Consider the following 18,013-nt stretch of genomic DNA (forward strand, 5'->3'; position numbering starts at 1 on the left):
CTTACAGTACTACACTGAACAACAAAACAACGGAAGAAACATTCATCACAAATCTGTGAATCATCAGCTTTTGACAAGTGCGGCTGCAACAGCATGACGTAAATGTCCTTCATCATAAAAACATCGTTTGGCTTCCTAGACCTATAGGGGTCACAGCCTCACAGAGGTTTGTCTCATTTCAGTTCATTCACTGTGACACAGCTTTCTTTAATCACTTAGAAAATGCAATGACAGCACTGACAGAGACAAATATGAATTTGTGTTTTTAAAAAAACAAAACAAAAAAACACTGCTGTTACATTAAAGCAGCCAGTGGAATAAACAATGTAACAGTATAGTACCAAAAGTTTACAGCAGTGTAACCACACTCGACATGTTGACATTGATTACTGTTTGCAGCTGTGTTTCTTTGCAAGTATCAAGTACATTTCTCTGATGATAAATTACAATAAGTTGGATGTTAACTGCCATTAATGCAGATTTGTATGCAGAATGCGGCGTCTCCTGCAGCTGAGCTTAATGTTGTAAGACTAATCCACTCATGACTGTAAATAGAAGAAGCACGTTTGAAGAGATTGCATTGTATAACGTAAAGATATATTTCAGGATAAAATCTGCCCTCCATGTGACTCAATGAGCAATACTGCGTATGAGAGGGTCCAGCAGAGGGACCCCTCACTCCAGATATCGGCAGCCATGACAAGCCGTTTGCATAGCTAATCTCTACCCCTATGAGATGTACTTTATACATTTAGTAATGAACAGTGCATGTGGGCAGCTGCAGTTTCATGAGTGCTGCCTGCAGAGCATGATAATGCATTCAAAGCACCTGGATAGCTTCACTGAGGATACAGTAATGGTAGAAGGTACAGTATGTTGTACACAAGCTATGACTATCATACAATATATGTAAATATGTAAAATCAAGTTACAGGCAAAAAATCGGCACTGCAGTGAAGACAGAAGATGGAAGAGGTCAACTTCAAGTATGTTACAAGTATGTTCATTAAGGGACTGTATACAAGTTATTGAGTAGGGGTCAGATAAGGGGAAAGTTGATTATTTTTACTTTTAGTTGAAAAAATACACATGCCGCACTCGTTTCTTGTAGTGAATTTAATGGTCATCTAGACATCTGTGTGGATCTGACTGAAAGATGTCTCCACGTGCTGATCTGAGCTCTCAGTTTGTGTTTGTTAACGATGCATTGTGTCTGGTTACAAGAGGCAAAGTCAAAGGAGTCGAGCATCAGTGTGCGGATTCTAGTTTATTCAGTCTGTCGCTACCTGCCGGGTGGCTAACGCTAGCTAGCATCTATCTGCAGATGTCAGGCTGAGGTCTCGTTGAGAAACGTTTTTTGGGATAACTTTTTGTGTTTTTAATTTGCATAATGGTGGTGCAGGCTATTTATTATAAACACTCAAACATCTTGCACATGGAGTCCTAAAAATGAAATTTCAATCATATCTTAGCTGGAAAAAAATCTAGAGAAGAATTTAAAAAAAAAAAGTTTCAGCCCTCTGCCACACCCAAATAATTTTCATACAGTCCCTAAAGCAGGCGTCTCAAACTCATTCCACAAAGGGCCGTGTGGCTGCAGGTTCTTCCTCCAACCAATTGAGAGCATGCAGTCTGACCAATCAGCTGTCTGAAGACTGAGATCAGCTAATGAAATGAGTCAAGTCTGGTGTGCGACTGCTTGGTTAGAAAGAAAACCTTCAGCCACTCGGACCTTTGTGGAATGAGTTTGAGACCTGTGCCCTAAAGAGACCTTCCTCCTGTTTGCATTGTGTGAAGGTGTTTTAATATTTCCGCTCCTTTCACAAGCAGCAGCAGGAACATAATGTGCAGCTCAGCTCATTGCATTGACTGTACTGCACTCAGGATGACAGTGATGTATTCATCAAAACCTTCAAAAACTTGTAATCAGCATTTCTTTGTTCCCCATTAATCTGTCAACATTCTAGTTTTCACTTTCTGCATTAGTGTTAGCAAATTGGTGTTAGCAAATGCATCAGCATTCGCACAGTATATCTCTTCTACGCTGTTGACATTCTGTTTATAACTGAATATGAGTTTAAGGTCAGGAAAGACAGCCCACTCTGTCTCAATGATGATATTCAGCTGCTGCATACCTGTGGGTGTAGCACTTCTAGTGAGGCCGTCGTGACCTGAAATAAACTGGTGTGTGAGAGTGTGGAGGGGGGCACTGATGATAATGCTAACATTTGCACTCTCCTCTGCTCCGGTGCACTAATGCTCATCACCACAGCACCAGCAGACCAGCATAAAAAGGCCATACAGCTGAGCAGAGCACTTGACTCCCTGCAGCTCACATTGATCGCATGCCTCTCAATATGCAACAGTGACTGATCCAGAGCGAAACCCTGCTCTCTCCACTTTAGAGAGCTGCGACCAGTCTGAGGAGTGTTAAGCACTGAAGCCGACTTAAAAGCTTTCGTATGATTAAAAGGAAACCCTCTCCAACACTATTTTGCACACTTTTGCAGACATAAAGCTTAATATTAAGGACACATTAGGTGCTGATGGCTCATTAACCAAAGGAGGGAGAGAGAGTACAATCTTAAGATGGGGATCATATGCACAGTAGCAGACCATGCCCCTCCCCCTCACTAAGTGCTGCAGAGATGCAAGGGGATGTGCGTGCATGAGTGTATGTGCATAGGAGGAGGGGGGATGGGGAAAAGAAAGTGAGAGTGTGTATTTATGTGTGAGTGGAGGCAGTTGCTACAGTTTAATGATCGCTGCAGTTGGAGCAGGGTAAGAGAACGGACAGGACAGGAAATGGATCGGCCAGCAGTGAAGGCGGCCAGGCCAGGTTTCTCTCTGCTCCACCAGCACTTCATGCATGATCAGCTGGAGGAAGTTGTCACACAGGAATGAGAAAGGGGGGTTAAATTCACTGGGTGCTAATGCTTAGATCTGGTATTATTCAAGTTTTTTTTATATAAGCTATGCAAAGATTAAAGATTTTTCAACATCAAATCCCCAGAGGATTTCTATCTTCTCAGTGAGAAAGCTCCTCTTTGCCACGCTGAGGGGGAGGCGGCGCTCTCAGAGCCCAGGACGGAGGTTGTTGGCCTGTTGTAGTACGGTGGGACAAGGGGCGTGGTTTCTCCACCAGCCTCCCAGGATGCGAAAATATGCTTCTCTTCATGTGTGTCATGCTTATGAGGTCAGACAGCAAAGTGTACAATGCACTCCTCAGCCACTGCACCGTGCCGCTATGTGCCAAAGCTCCTCATGCACAATCTCACACATACACACACGAGTGCACACAAACATACATAAAGATCTATCTTATGTACACACACACACAATTCCTCCCTATTTCCCTAAGCTGGGACCAGCCAGCAGCAAGAACAACCATCCATGGCTTTGACCCTGAATCAAACATTGACAGAAAGAGAGGGTGGGAGGGCGTAAAAATAGGACAAGTTGTTTTTGTAGAAAAATAGAGGAATTTTCAGAGGCTGATAAAACGTCTTTGGCACTTCTGAAAACACAGCATACATAGAGAAATTGACACTGAGTATAAAAGGCCAAACTAGAAAGCTCTAAAGCCAGAAAAACCTTAAGACAATCCAAGTTTATCCACATATGAGTCTGGCGAGTCCTGGGTGGATTTGAGCCTGAACAGGCCCGTACTCCACCATCTCCCCGTCCACAGTGATCATGCCTTGTGGAGACATGGGCTCCAGCCGCAGGGCCTTCACCTTCTCGTACACCAGGTGGGGGCAGCCGCACGCCAAGTGGGCGCCCTTCTCCATGGCGAGGAAAAGGCGCAGGAGGGCGGGACGGGAGATTCCTGCTGTCACATAGAACAGATGAATCACCCCGTCATCTGCCATTGCGCCAGGGACTGTCCACAGGTCCTCAGCCAGGTGGGACTGGTAAATAGCCAACACCAAGACAAAGTCCTCCTCCTTGACCACAGTCCAGCTCTCTGGGACTGGCTGGTCCAGGCCAGGAAGCAGAGAGTCCACCGGTGCACTGGTCTTGCCATCGCTCTGGGTCTCGGGTCTCTTGGTGGTGATAGCGTTGTTGGAGGAGTTGGTGATGGTGTTGTGGTTGGAATTTGTGCTTTTGTGATTGTGGCGAGAGTTCTGGTTTGGAGAGGTGTTGGGGATGAGCCGACAGGGAAGGGAGGAGCAGAGTGAGAGGTGCTGAGGTGTGGAGGGGGGGTGGTTAGCCTTTGTGCTCCCTTTTGGAAGTTTTGGCGGCTCCTTAACAGGCAGATAAGCTAGCCTCCCCTGATAGACTCTGAGGGAGGCCAGGCGCACCAGGGTGCCCATCAGAAAGCGGATTGCTCCGACATGGCGGTACTTCTCACTCTCAATGTCGACATCAGCCACGAAGCCCCAGGCCAAGGACAGGAAGGAGAAGAGGCGCTGCCGAGAGGCCAAGTGGATCGACACCAGGTCCATGGAGCCAACCAGACCTTTGCACAGCATGAAACCACAGCTCAGTAGCAGCTCCTCATTCCACGCTGGAGGCGACCTGAGACATGTTTGCACACATTAAGAGTTAAAAACAACCAAAAAAGTGACCGGATCTTCATTCAAGTACTAAAACTTGATAACCAGGACCCAGTTAAACATTATTCACTTATTAAATGAGCAAAATCAGGAGTTTCAATCAGTGGGATGACAATCAGGTGTAAGCTTAGCAGTGCCTGCCCTACTGACGAATATGAACATGCGTCTATCGTCTGGTCTTCACTACACAGGCTTGTGGAAGTGTACCATGCCTCTATCAAAGGAGATTCCTGCAGATCTCAGAAAAAATGTTGTTGATGGTCTCCAGGCTGGAAAAGGTTACAACACCATTTCTTAAGAGTCTGACCTTCATCAGTCTAGTGTTAGAAAATTAAACACCATTATTGCTCTCAACAAGATTGGGTCCTCAAACAAAAATCACTCCAAGAGCAAGGTGTGCAACACTCAAAGAGGTTACGAAGAACCCCAGGGTAACGTCTGAGGCCTCTTTTGAGTCCACCACCAGACAAACAATGGAGGAAGGATAGCAAGAAGAAAGCCACTACTGCCTGTCTATAGATTGCTAAAGGCTACGTGGAAGAGCCAGAGTGCTGTTTGAACATTTTTCTGTGGACAGATGAGCCCAAAATAGAACTTTCTGGTTTAAATGAGAAGCATCTTCTTTGGTGAAAACCTAATATTGCATTCCAGTATGAGGAACTTATCCTAACTATGAAGCTTTTAGTGGTATCGTTGTGTGGGGCTGCTTTTTTGCTTGCAATCGTTGATGGAACTACGCATCCTAGTTTACGCATTGCATACAGGGCAATGTGAGGTTAAACATTCAACAAAAGCCATAATGTCTAGAGTTTATATCTAAACGTGTATTTCCTGAGAAAAACTGGAGTCAACAAGAATGAGTTTAAAATATGCAAGTGATTGTACAGTGGTGCTTTGCGCTAAATGCTAACATCAGCATGCTAACATGCTCCTAGTCAATACCATGTTGTTTTTTTTGTGGTAGGTCTACTGTTTACCATGTTCACTGTCTTTGTTTAGCATGTTAGCATGCTAACACTTGCTAATTAGCAGTTAACACAAAGTACAACTGAGCAGAAGGAGGGCATTTGACATTTTTTGGGAAAAGCAACTGAAGGTGGAGGGGGGTACTTGGACTCATGACCACAGTATTCTTAGACTATATTTCTGTTTTTCTTTCTTTGATGTTGTGCTCAAAGCTAACCAGCAGATGGAGATGATACCCTGGGCAAGCGCTGGGTCGACAGGTTCCACAGCTGCACTCTGGACTATAATCACTCATAATGTGCAAGTTTCTAAACCCATTACATCACTCCTTTGAGAGTTATCAGCAGCCTGAAATGACCTCTGCTGCACAGTAAAGCAGTTCCAGTCTGCTCTGTCTCTCCTCCCTCCTGAGGAATGATGTGCCCAGTCAGCCTTTGGCATAATTACACAGTAAGGAGATAAATTGTTCTTTTTTAGGCTGAGGGAAGTTCTTCTTTGCTCTTCTTTGGTACTGTTGGTCCATGCATTTAAATGACTCATTAATGGACTGACTCACTGTGAGTAGTGGTGGACAGAGGCAGCCAGGGCGTTGCCCGAGCCACCTGGTAGAATACCCAGAGGGATCTGGATGGCCTCTTGCCAGTCCTCTCGGTCCATCAGACCATTTATCACCTGAACAAGAACAAATACAAAATGAAATCAGATCATGGTCCTAAATAGAAAGCAGTGCCTGTGTGTGTGAACAAAAGTTACGATAAAATGTGTTCCTCTGTTCAAGGAAGCTGTTCAGATTTCTTGTATGTGTACTTGGCCAATAAGCTAATTCTGATTCTGATCATGTTGAAAAAACTAAAAACAGTGAAGCAAATACAAGACCCTTAATCAATGATAATCAAGATTTTAGTACTGGGCTCTTGTGTCATGCCTGAGTTCAAATTAAGTTTTTTAGAAGCTTATCCTGAAAAGTGCTCAGAATAGAAACAGGGGTGAGAAGATTTATATCATTTCAATCTGTGATTGACTGACTTATGGAAGATTGAAAATGTTAAGTATATTTCTTTTTTTATGTATGTATCGACTACATCCTGTGCTTGATGTGAAAAAAATAAATGGTAACCCTCATTCACATGATGCCGTGTGTATTGCAAATAATTAAGCATTACATTCTGAATTTCTTCAGCGAATCAAAGATACAAGGAGATATTGATGATCACAACAAAAATGTATTTAACCGAAAGGACAACCAGTTCAATTATTAGAGCAAATAATTGACTGTGTACACTAGCTCCAGTGTGTGGTGCAGTGAAGTCATCAGGCCAGGATGGCCTTAGTTCCTTCTATTCTCTGAGAAATCCCTGGATACTTTCTCTTCTCTCTACTTTTAGTGAGTCACACAAACAAAGCACCTCTGCATCCCCATGCTCTATGTCCAATTGTCCCTCAGGCCATCCACACAAACTTCAGCGTGCAGTGCGGTGAAGTCACTCAGCCTGCGACGGAGACCTCTGGATTGTAAGGTTAATGTAACGTTCCTTTGACTAGCCACTGACAGAGAACAGCACAGAGGCAGACTGGGAACAGGTGAGCATCCAAGTGTGCCCCCTGGCTAATGCAGTTTATTCAGGGTCATTACGAATCACTCAGAGAACCTGATATGGAGAGGGCAGAGACGAGTACCAGCAGCCTGTAGAAAGTGCCGGTGCACAAGAAAAAGTCACGGTACACCAGAGAGTACTGTGTGCCAGTACTGCTTATTGGCACTGTGTACCAGTGTGTACTAGCTCACTTCGGGCACTCACTGTTATAATTTAATAAAAACATTAAATGATATTTATTTAGCTCTTTGTCCTTAAACAGTATTGCATTTCAGTGTTGTCCAGCAGAGAGCATCAGAGCTGCCAACGTCACTGGACTGTTGTTAGTTTTAAGGAGAAGGTGCAAGAGACCTTTTTCTTTTTAAGAGGGAGTTATGCTTCACATGGCAAAATAGATAATAAATAAAATAAATTCAACTGTCCAATCACAGCCTGGAGGCGGAGCTTCTAATTACTTACAAAGCTGATGGCAGCCATGAGAGAGAGGTTATAAGAACCTAATTAATTGTTTTTTTTTATGTAAGTTTTTAATTATGACTTGCTGAACACATACATAAAACAAAAATACATAGTATAATGTGGATTGCATTTCATTTCATTTCGGTTTGATTTGTTTTCATCTGAGCATTTCAAATCCTCTACGCTGGCTGTCATGTCACTGTGAAACCACAACAGGCTGCGTGAACGCAAAGCACCTCAAACAGCAGCCCATCTCCAGACATGATAACCAGGGCATCCCACTGCGACAGGTCCGCCTTCATCACCAGCTCCCGTGCGTGGTTCTGGTGCTCTGAAGCAACGACAAGTGAGAGAAAAATAAGAGAGATAAAACGGAAAATGTGGCAAATTGTAGGGCAAAGTGGCAAAATGAAAACAAGGGCAGAGAAAGAGACATGCTGCCTTCATGGCCAGCCTCTGGGGCAGGATCAGGGAGATTAGGCAGAAAAGAGATTCAATTTCCCCACATCACATTAGCCCATCCAGTGGCTACTCAACAGCTCCAAGGCAGCTTAGCCTCCCTGCAAACATCTGTGGACTGACAATTATCTGCATGTGTATATGTGCATTCACTGCGTGCATGTGAGTGTGTGTGTGTGCGTATGCATCTAAGTGTTGGTTAATGCGCTGGCGAAGGACTGAGCTATTTGTTCAGCCTAGTTTTATTGGCAGCATCCTTGAGTGGGTCCCTCTGCAGGGGGTCTCTGTGGGCTCGTCCTGCCAGCATTAAAGTCTACAGTCCTACCAGCCGAGACTCCCCAGTGGTGTGTGTGTGTGTGTGTGTGTGTGTGTGTGTGTGTGTGTGTGCGCGTGTGTGTGTGTGTGTGTGTGTGTGTGGAAGACAGCTTTACAGAGAGAGAGGGAGGAAGGCAGACAGCAAAGAAGTTTGCGAGTATTGATGCAAAGCCATCATGAAGGAAATATTTTTTCGCTCAGGCTTCAAGTATTGATCGAGGACGGGAGCAAAATAAAAACAACTATCCTCTCCTTTCTTTTCAGTCTGCTCAACCTCCACCTGTCCCTCTACACCCTCCTGGGCCTCCCTCTCTCTCCCATGCTGCTGCTGCTTGTTTGCTGTGCGCTGAGGAGGCTGGAGGCGGTGATGCAGTGCTGTGTTGACAGACACAGGCAGAGGCAGTAACAGCAGCAGCACAGCTGACTCAGCGCTTCAAACCTCCGACTGATGCTTTACTTCCCAGCCACTTCCTTATTCAAGGGGTCACTGTCAAACACACAACCTAAACCTGAGGCGGCTCTTGGTTTTCACATAATCCAACTGTCAATTGCTCTTTGAGCTGCACAGATTATGGCTGATAATAACGCTCCGTTGAGGGAGTACATGAATGCACGCTTGAAATCTGGGGTAAATTCCAGTTGTTTCACTTTAAATGCAGCGTTTTCCTCCTCGTGTCACACTCTACTGCCCTCTTCTGAGGTTAACCAGGGTAGAGATAAAGCTCGGTACACTGGATGCTTCATACAGTATGTAAAAGGTACATGCTGACACAAGAGGCGCCTCCATTGGAACTTGTCCTTCCTCGGGCAAAGGCTGTGTGATACATTCATCAAGGAGCTGCGTGCTGGCTAAATGGGTTATGCCAGTTAATCCACTCGTAGTCACTTTTCACCGGCCACCACATCCGACCACTGAAGGCCCTCAGCGACCCATATTCTCCCCCCTCCTCTCTGCTCTGCTCCGTTCCTCTTCGACCTGGGTCGACGTCAATAAATACTCTGTCTTTTTTCATCATCATCCAGCTGCTGACCTTTGTTTAAGCCCCAGGAGTCCACACAAAGAGCCAGCATGCGCATTAGTGATCTTTCTCAAATAAGCAAACACAGTTTCTGCCTCCTTTTCCTCTTTCCCTGCTGTCATATTCTGTCTGACTTTGAGCTGCATTTGAGATTCAGGCACTGATGCACTGCCAAGTTGATGCTGGAAGAGACAGCTAATTCCTACCTGTCAAACTGTGGGTCCTGTCAAACATGGTTGGTTGTTGGAGTGGAGAGCGGTGGAAAGTAAAAGCTCAAAGGCTAAACGATGCACTGTGCATGTTTCATTTTGCCATTAAAGCCTTTCCCTGTTTCCCAGCAGCTCATTGGTATTCAGAGGGGGGTCACTTGGAGTTTAGAGCCTCTGATGACAGTAACCAACACATGACACTGTTTAAGGTCACAAAAAGCCACCAGCAGCACGCACAGAATGTGGAGCAGCTGGGGAGACTGAAACAAGAATTTAATGACTATCAGTGTACATCTGTGTGTGCGTGCGTGTGTGTGCACATGTGGTTTGTGAATTTGTGACTTCACAAATAATGCATCACAACTGCAGAGAGCACAATTGCTGCAGAAAATAGAAGTCTGTTTATTCTGTGAAGGTTTAATGCCTTCAACCGTATTCCATGTCAGGGTGACCTTGAGATAATTGCCAGCAAAATGCATAAAGAAGGGTCTGTACTTGCATGAACGCTACTGACCTGTGATGACGAGGGTGTAGGGAACAGCGGCCTCCGTGAGCATGCCCTGTACATGGCCAGTAAAGAGCTGGAGAGCCTGGCCGCGACCACTGTGAGGGTTCACCAGTATCATGACTCTGCAAGGCCGACGCACCTCCATGTACACCACACCTGGCGCAGACAGAGAGGTGGATGTGAGCGGAGGCAAGCATAGAGACGAAGCAAGAGGACAAGAGGAGGTCTTGTTATGCATGATCAAATATTTCACAGAGTGTATATGGACAAGCTCAGACCTCGGGGGAAAAAAGAGCATGAAACAGAAAAGTCATAGGTTGTGACAGCATTCACATAGAGCTAAAGCTAAATGTTAATGTGACGCGCTGCTTTCTTCAAGGAGACAGGGCCAACATTTCTCTCAGTCAGGATCATACCGATTATTAATAGCAATTCTGTGACATTTCATTAATCCCCAAGAGGAAATCCTCCTGTTGCAAATGCCTCTCCAGGGACGACAGAGTAATGGAATGACTGCACTTTATTGCCCCGGGGTTGACAGGCATTCAGCATCTTGCTCTGGGGCACTTTTGCAGAATGGATGCTTTACTTAGCAAGCGCTCAACTGACTTGGTGAAGATAAAAATTTTGATAATTAGGTATAAAATATAGACGAGCCTAACAAATTAAAGATGTGTGTCGGTTAATGGAATAGTTAGACATTTTGGGAAATATTTGCTTTCTTGCCAAGAGTTGGTTTAGAAGATTGATTGCACTCTCATGTCTGTATGCTAAATATGTAGCTACAGGCGGGAGCCAGTTATCTTATCGAAAGGCTGGTAGTTAACACATATCTTGTTTGTCTAAACCAGGAACAGCTGCCAAGCAAACAGTGGAGCGTCTGAAAGGTTACTGGTCCATCCAGGAAAGAGTCTGGCACATAAAGCAGAAAATTTCCATTTTTGTACTTGGATTTTTGTGTGGATAAAACAAACAAGATATTATATGTTTAATAATGATGGTAGGCAGATTATGTTACCTGAGGACAGAGCCTGTCTCTTTTTTCAAAGCTAAGATAGCCAGATGCTAACTGTTGCTACATATTTACTGCACAAACTAGAGAGTGGTATCAACCTCCTCGTCTAACTCTCAGCGAATGAGTACATTTCCCTAAATTTTGCTTTAAGAGACAGGAGGAGACAGGTGCGTTGGTTATAAAATGCCCCAGAAGTTAAACTGTACAGATGATGAGATAGAGAGGAGGCATGAGCTCGAGTGGTTGAGCAGTGGTCGGCTAAAACCTGCCAAGTGGTTTTAATGTGATGTAATGAAGATCAAATTATCTCATTGCATTAATAGCCATTACATGACTTTTACCTTAATGAGTAATGAGTTACTTGTTCCACCTCATCAAGTCTCCATTCACTTTGAATTATGAAGGAGGATTGAGTTGTAATATGGGCAGCTGAAAGGGTTTATAGCTTTTTGAAGTGACTGCGCAGAGAAGCTTCCTCTGGAGGTGGATTTTTCAGCAGATGCCCTTGACCTTTAAAGCATACACAGACTCACCAGAGACCATATCAAATGAATCTGAGAGGACAAAAAATAAAATCCATTTTGGGGTTTGGGGAGGATAGAAACTTCACTATCAGTTTCCACCATAATTACTTGGCTGCAGATGACACGACTTTGGTATCAGGCAGGCGATATTAGCAGAAGCACAAGATGTGACCACATTTTGTTCATCACGTAAATGAATTGAGGGAAATACGGGAAGGCGCCGTGCTTTGTTTGAGTGTCTCATCCTCTCCTCTCCTGACCTGGGATGCACCGCAGCTGCCGCTGCCACCCTCTGCCTCATTTGGCCCGTGATGATAGGACACAGAGGCAAAAATATCTCTGAGAAAGAGGTGTGAACCCACCTGGAAAAGTGAGGAGAGAGTGCGAAAAACACACAGGCACATGCCAAACTCTGCCTCCACTCACCCACACGGGGTTATCATTGTTGTTTTGACTTGTGTCAGAGCACAATGTGGCTTTTCACACACAAAAGCTCCCCTCACACTTCCAGAATATAGTGGAAACTGGCTTTTGACAGCGAGAGAGCTTTGGATTCAGGTTTTGCACCCAAGTGTGCTGAGCTGAATAGCATGCCATTAATAAAGCCACAGACACCCTTGCAAAGGTCAAACCTAAACAAATGCAGACCTGCAGCTTTCTCTTGCAACTTTGACATTGGATTCACGCTGTTTAAAGCACAGATAAGGTGGAGAAATGTCAGCATTGTTCAGCATTCCCACATGGATCCAGATCTTTGAATGGATGCACATATCTCAGATTTTTTCAGTGATTCAAACAGAATAATGAATAATAAAGTGAAGAGAAGTGGCAATTTATTATCATGCTACAGCTTCAGCCCCACGCTGCTTTACTCTGACACACTGCACTCAAATCAGTTGTCATTCACGGGAATCTGCTTGTTAACTCTGCTGATTGAAAACAGTCAGGAGCTGGGAATTCTCTAAGATCTTACATCTCCCTTTCTCTTTGTATTGTAATGAGGAAACATGATGACAATTTAAAACAATGCATACGTCACCTTTTTTTGATAATTCATTAATCGTTCAGTTTCCATACACATATCCTTTTTTTTTTTCGTTTTATGCTTTAATAAACTGAATAGCTTTAGATTTTAGAGCATTGGTCAGACAACACAAGCAATTTGAAGACATCACCTCGGATATTGGAGAGGTGTGACAGTCATTTATGACTTGAGAAAAATAATTAGCAGATGAATCAATGACAATAACTTTTACTTGCAATGTAATGTAACATAGCAGCTAACAAATCAAGATGAGTACGTTTTGACTACATTCATACATGCAGTAGCTACATATGTATCACTCACAGTATGAGTGGTTACACTGTGCGCAAAGGTTGCATTTGCTAAGTTTTACAGAAATGTCCTGACCCACTGGGGTCAACTAAGATGTGTTTCTAATATTAAGTCTACTCACTGATAAAAATGTGGTGAGCAAAATATTAGAAACACCTCTCAGCATAAACGAATTCAACTGCACCAAAGGCCACAGCCTCTAAAACGATCACAACACGTCTCCAACGAAGTTTCAGCAAAAACTAAATATTCTAAACTTCATGACAGGAGGATTTAGTTTTAGCTAGGTGTGGCTAATAAACTTTATTCTCATAATGCATAAACGTGATCAAAATTTCTCTGGAGATTATTAATGATTATTCATTTTGCAAAGAAATTTAATCAGGTTGTTTCAGCGTGAGTGACCTGATCTGCTGTCAGAATACTTCATACGCAGGTTAGAAATTGCATATAAAGACAAAACGCAAATGCTTCCCAAATGTGGAACACAATATAAGAGGTCGCAAGATAAATCTGAGGGGTCACAAGATTATCGCCTGGAAAAAACACAAAATTTGCTGCTCATAACCACCAAGGAGGGGGCCACAAATAGACACTGCACTGTTTTAACGGGTCCCAAGCCAAAAACATTAGGGAACCCCCGATTTAAAGGATTTGAAGTCTTTCCAACCAAAAAGACTCCCAATTTCAAGGCAGCTCAATACTATGTTGATTAATTCATGATTATTTCTCAATGCATTGCCCCAAAGTTCTGTCTGTGAAAATAGCTTTTTCTCAGACGTTCCTCCTCAGCTGTGCCCGTGTAACACGAAGGCAGATGCAGAGCGGAATGAGGGTGTATGTGAAAGCCGCCTGTGATGTGAAGTCAGACACCTGCAGGCAGATCCATCCCGTCACACCGGCAAGCAAACTTTCAACTGCAGTGTGTGTATTTCACAGTTACAAGTGGCTAAACACACACAGGCAGGCAGCCGAGCGACAGGCAGACCGGGTGTGTCAGTGCTAACAAGCGCTGAGCTGACAGTTATCATCTCGTTGCCACAAGTGTACCCTGATTGTTGCAAAATGCTAAATAAAGATGTAATGTACCCTCAGTGTCTCATACTGCAACACAGGTGGGATTTGTTAAACCGTGACACCATTCAAGAAAAGTCTTAAAGCAGAAACAAATATGTGGGTTATACACTGAAAGCTGTCTTGTTTCAGGAATAACTCTATATCCAGACCGGACTGACGTGTCTGCAAACAAGCTGCATTCCGAGGTTGGGTGAGTGTTTGCTGGAGAGGAGGTCCAAAGAGTATAAACACAACTGCCCACTGAGGCATCGCCAGGCTGGAGGGAGGAGGAGGTGGAGGGGTGGGGTGTTGACAGGCCATCACAGCCGTGTGTCACAGAGAGGAGGACAAAGGCTCCGGAGGGACCGAGATGCTGGACGGGGGTGAGAGGTCGTCTGGTGACGCATTTTAGCCCTCCTTCAATGAGGAAGCCGTGACGGCCTCAGCTGAGGCTCGGGGAGCAGAGATCACACACTGACAGACACACACCTGACCCTGGAGCTGCTGGCAGACAGTGCAACTCTTTCCTCCCTGTCTTTTGAATTCTCCAACTTGTTACCCCAACACACACACACTCAGCGCAACAGTCATGCTTACGTTTGCGCTTGAAGGAATTTGCACACTCAAAGGGTCAGACACAGAAGTCAAGACAATCCACAATACCATTATAGCACAAATGGAGTCAGAAGAATGTAAAATTATAGTGTTAAATCTGTATCTGACCTCCTTCCAGCTGTTTGAGAAGGAGAAGAGGATGCAGCCAGCAACAATAAAGGCAGTCACTGGTAGAAAAAGTCAAAGCGAGTAACCATCATCTCATTCCTTTGCATGCAATCTCACTGTGGTTCTTCTCAGAGGGGGAAATACTGTAGCAGACCATTAGCGTGTGCAGGACTGTATCATAGTGTATGCACTTCATTATTAACAGCTCATTCATTCCAATGAATCTGCAGTGAGAATAAAAACCCTGTGAGACTAGCTGTGCTATAGAGTAAATTAGTGGAGTTATGGCCTCATTGTGAACGCTACCTTCACATGTTTAGTGTTTTTTAATTTTACACTTGTGTGAAAGTGCGTCACGGCAATAGCTCTCTGACTAAATGCCAGTCTTGCGCTGCAATTGCACTTTTAATCCAACCTTTCCATCTGCAATGCCAGATGAGATGACACGCAATTAACTTCAGGGGTAAATACACTATAAGGGATTAGTGAATCACGCTGACTTTCACACACCCTCTACGCCAGGCCGCTATTCTGCTGCACCTATTACCACAACATTACTCATTTAAATCACATAACACATTCTGTTAAATGCTGTATTATTGGCTGGCCTGGATGTGGAATGCTAAAACCAGCTCATAAATTAATGATATGATCACGTCATCACTGAGACGCTCAAAAGAAGGCTAAAAAAAAATCTGGGGATGAGAGACCCTGCGAAGCTGTTAGATGGCTGATCTGCTTCGTTAATGTGTGTGATCTGAAAACCCCCAAGCGGGAGGTCTTTGATGAGTCCAGTAAGAGGACAGTGGGGGGGCACCCAGTTACCTCTCAGGTTACCATCTGCCTGCCTGCCTTGCATTCAGGGCTGAAACCCAAACTCCTGCTGGCTGCAGACCAGAGGGGAGGCTGGATGTTCCTCATCACACAGTCCAGTCTCTCTGCCTCTTTATCCACCTGTCTGTGCTCGCAGTGTCCACCTGGAGGCTGTTACCAGGACGGCGACCTCATTCCTCATCCCCCTACACCAACGCTCACCTCCATCCAACATTCCTAATTCGTCACTGTCAAGTCAAATATCCGCTTCCTTTCTGCCCTGCTCTGACAGCCCGGGAGTGCATGCCTGCTTTATATTTTAAAGAGTTAAATACTTCTATATGAGGAGAAGGATATCACCTGACCTGATGTAGCTGATTCAGAATTTGCACCCTCCAATGATAAACAGGGTCCCAAACAGCTTTGTCTCATCATCAGCAAGTATCACAAGTTTCTCCCAAATGAGTGATAGGGGTAATTAGCGGCATAAACATTTCTCATATTGTATTCATGTTAATTACTGTTTCATTGTACTCCAGGATGGAGCACAGAGAAGCTAATGAGATGGGAAGACAGAGGATCCTGAGGACAGTCTGCATTTTAAACAGAGCGAGACATGATGAGACCTAATTAGACGAAGCCGCTGTGAAGCTGGATGAAAAACAGGCTTTGTTTTGATGTGGTTTTTCCACCCATCAACAATTAAGTCTCAGTGGGAATTCATGGAGTAGGAATAACAAAGCTTGAGCAGTGGCTACACTCTGTGCTGACGGAGGATCAGTAGAAAAATCCTACTACTTAAATGATCAGTTCTGTGTGTGTGTGTGTGTGTGTGTGTGTGTGTGTGTGTGTGTGTGTGTGTGTGTGTGTGTGTGTGTGTGTGTGTGTGTGTGTGTGTGTGTGTGTGTGTGTGTGTGTGTGTACAGCAGGCTCCAGGTCCAGGATCATCACTCTTATGCGGCTGTTTGAATGAATGAGGCAGCTGTGATTGCTGCTGGATCACCATTGGCAGCAGGGAGAGCAGGTGAGTGACAGAGATGTGTGCACCCTCTGTGCCAAACCTGTTTTTGGCAATAAGAGGATGTCCTGTGGTTAATCTATCATGTGGGGCTTTTTCAGAGTCAGGTCAGCCTCATCTGCCTATTTTCTCACTTTGCAGGACTTTCCTCATGTACAAAGAAAAGTGAAATCACTGTGATGAGCATGAGAATAATCAGGTGCGTTTCCAGCCTCCTGCACACTTCATGAAACGCTATTTTATCATCTTCACTTCACAACCACCCCCTTTGTTACAAGCAGGCCTGTAGTTTTTTGTGATAAATATAATAAAGTTGCATGTTAATCTCTCAGCTTTCAAGCTGATGTTTCCCATAGTGCTCACCGTCTCTCCGGGGCGCATGCAGCACAGACGCATCTCTGATGGCACAAGCCCACCTCTCAGCCTCCTGGAGGTTGGCGAGCGGGTCTTGGACCAGCGCGACCCGAAAGCACTGCTCCACTCTCTGTCGGGCCACTCCGGCGCTCATCCAGCGCCTCTTGAACGGGTAGAAATAGGCTGTAAAGTAGGCGCCGACGTCCACGCTGTCCGGCCCTCTGTACGCCCGGCAGCCGACACAGTCAGCCAAGTTATAGACCACCTTAGTCCGGCCGGGTGACGAGGAGATCCTCTGGATGGTCAAGGCGCTCTCCGTCAGGCTCACCGAGTACCGGACCCTGTCGTTGAGCGTGTCGGTGAACTCCCCGTACAGCACGCCCACGACCCCGTTCCGCTGGCGGGATGGGTCCGGTTCAGAGGCGTCTTTCTCCATCCCGCACGGAGAGTGCGACGCGTCCCGCAGGCCGGTGTGCGGATGGCGGTGCGGAGCAGACTCTGATCCTCTGTGTCTGCTGTGGGACCCTTTGAGAGTGACAAAAGCAGCTTTCCTAGTTCAGAGTCTCTCCCTAGTGACTGAAAGCGGGAATGGCAGTGATGGAGGTGGAGGAGAGCGCATCCGACGCTCCTACCGCCCCTGCAGGAAACTCTTTCTGTGAACTGTCATGTCCGATGAGCCCAGATACTGCAATATTTGAACTTCTTTAACTAGTTTCTCCAATTCACGCTGAGTCTTGGGCCCATTTGCAGGAATAACAGCACTTTCAGAACGAGGGGATGAACTAAGAGTCATTCTCCGATGAAGATCATGAGATGTGGTTGTAGTTAAACTACATGATCTGTTATCTAGAGTTGCTTTTGTGTTTACAGGATGCCACAAACAGAACGTACAGTTTGTCCATCTTTGAGGTGGACATGCCACTCAAATAACTGGAGGGGTGTGTCTACAAACGCTTTGACATCTCTTATTTGTCCAACAAATGAATTCCTTTCGTGTGTTGTGTAATTTTGTGCAGGATATCCGCAAGGTCTATCAATTTTTTCATCATGGAATTAGTCCATTAAAAATTTAGATGCACTGACAG

General features: G+C 44.9%; 1 protein-coding gene across 1 annotated transcript; it reads right to left on the reverse strand.

The window, feature by feature from the left end:
• Positions 1–1,765: 1,765 nt before the first annotated feature.
• On the reverse strand, positions 1,766–17,364 carry LOC139343717 (sphingosine kinase 1-like). The gene is made up of 5 exons (XM_070981486.1): positions 16,938–17,364; positions 10,096–10,245; positions 7,816–7,910; positions 6,082–6,197; positions 1,766–4,521 (listed from the first exon to the last, which is right to left on the reverse strand). Exons 1-5 carry the CDS (start codon positions 17,362–17,364, stop codon positions 3,612–3,614), a joined length of 1,698 nt encoding a protein of 565 aa, XP_070837587.1. The 3' UTR covers positions 1,766–3,611.
• Positions 17,365–18,013: the final 649 nt, after the last annotated feature.

This window comes from Chaetodon trifascialis, chromosome 15 (assembly GCF_039877785.1).
Source record: "Chaetodon trifascialis isolate fChaTrf1 chromosome 15, fChaTrf1.hap1, whole genome shotgun sequence".
Lineage (NCBI taxonomy): Eukaryota > Metazoa > Chordata > Actinopteri > Chaetodontiformes > Chaetodontidae > Chaetodon > Chaetodon trifascialis.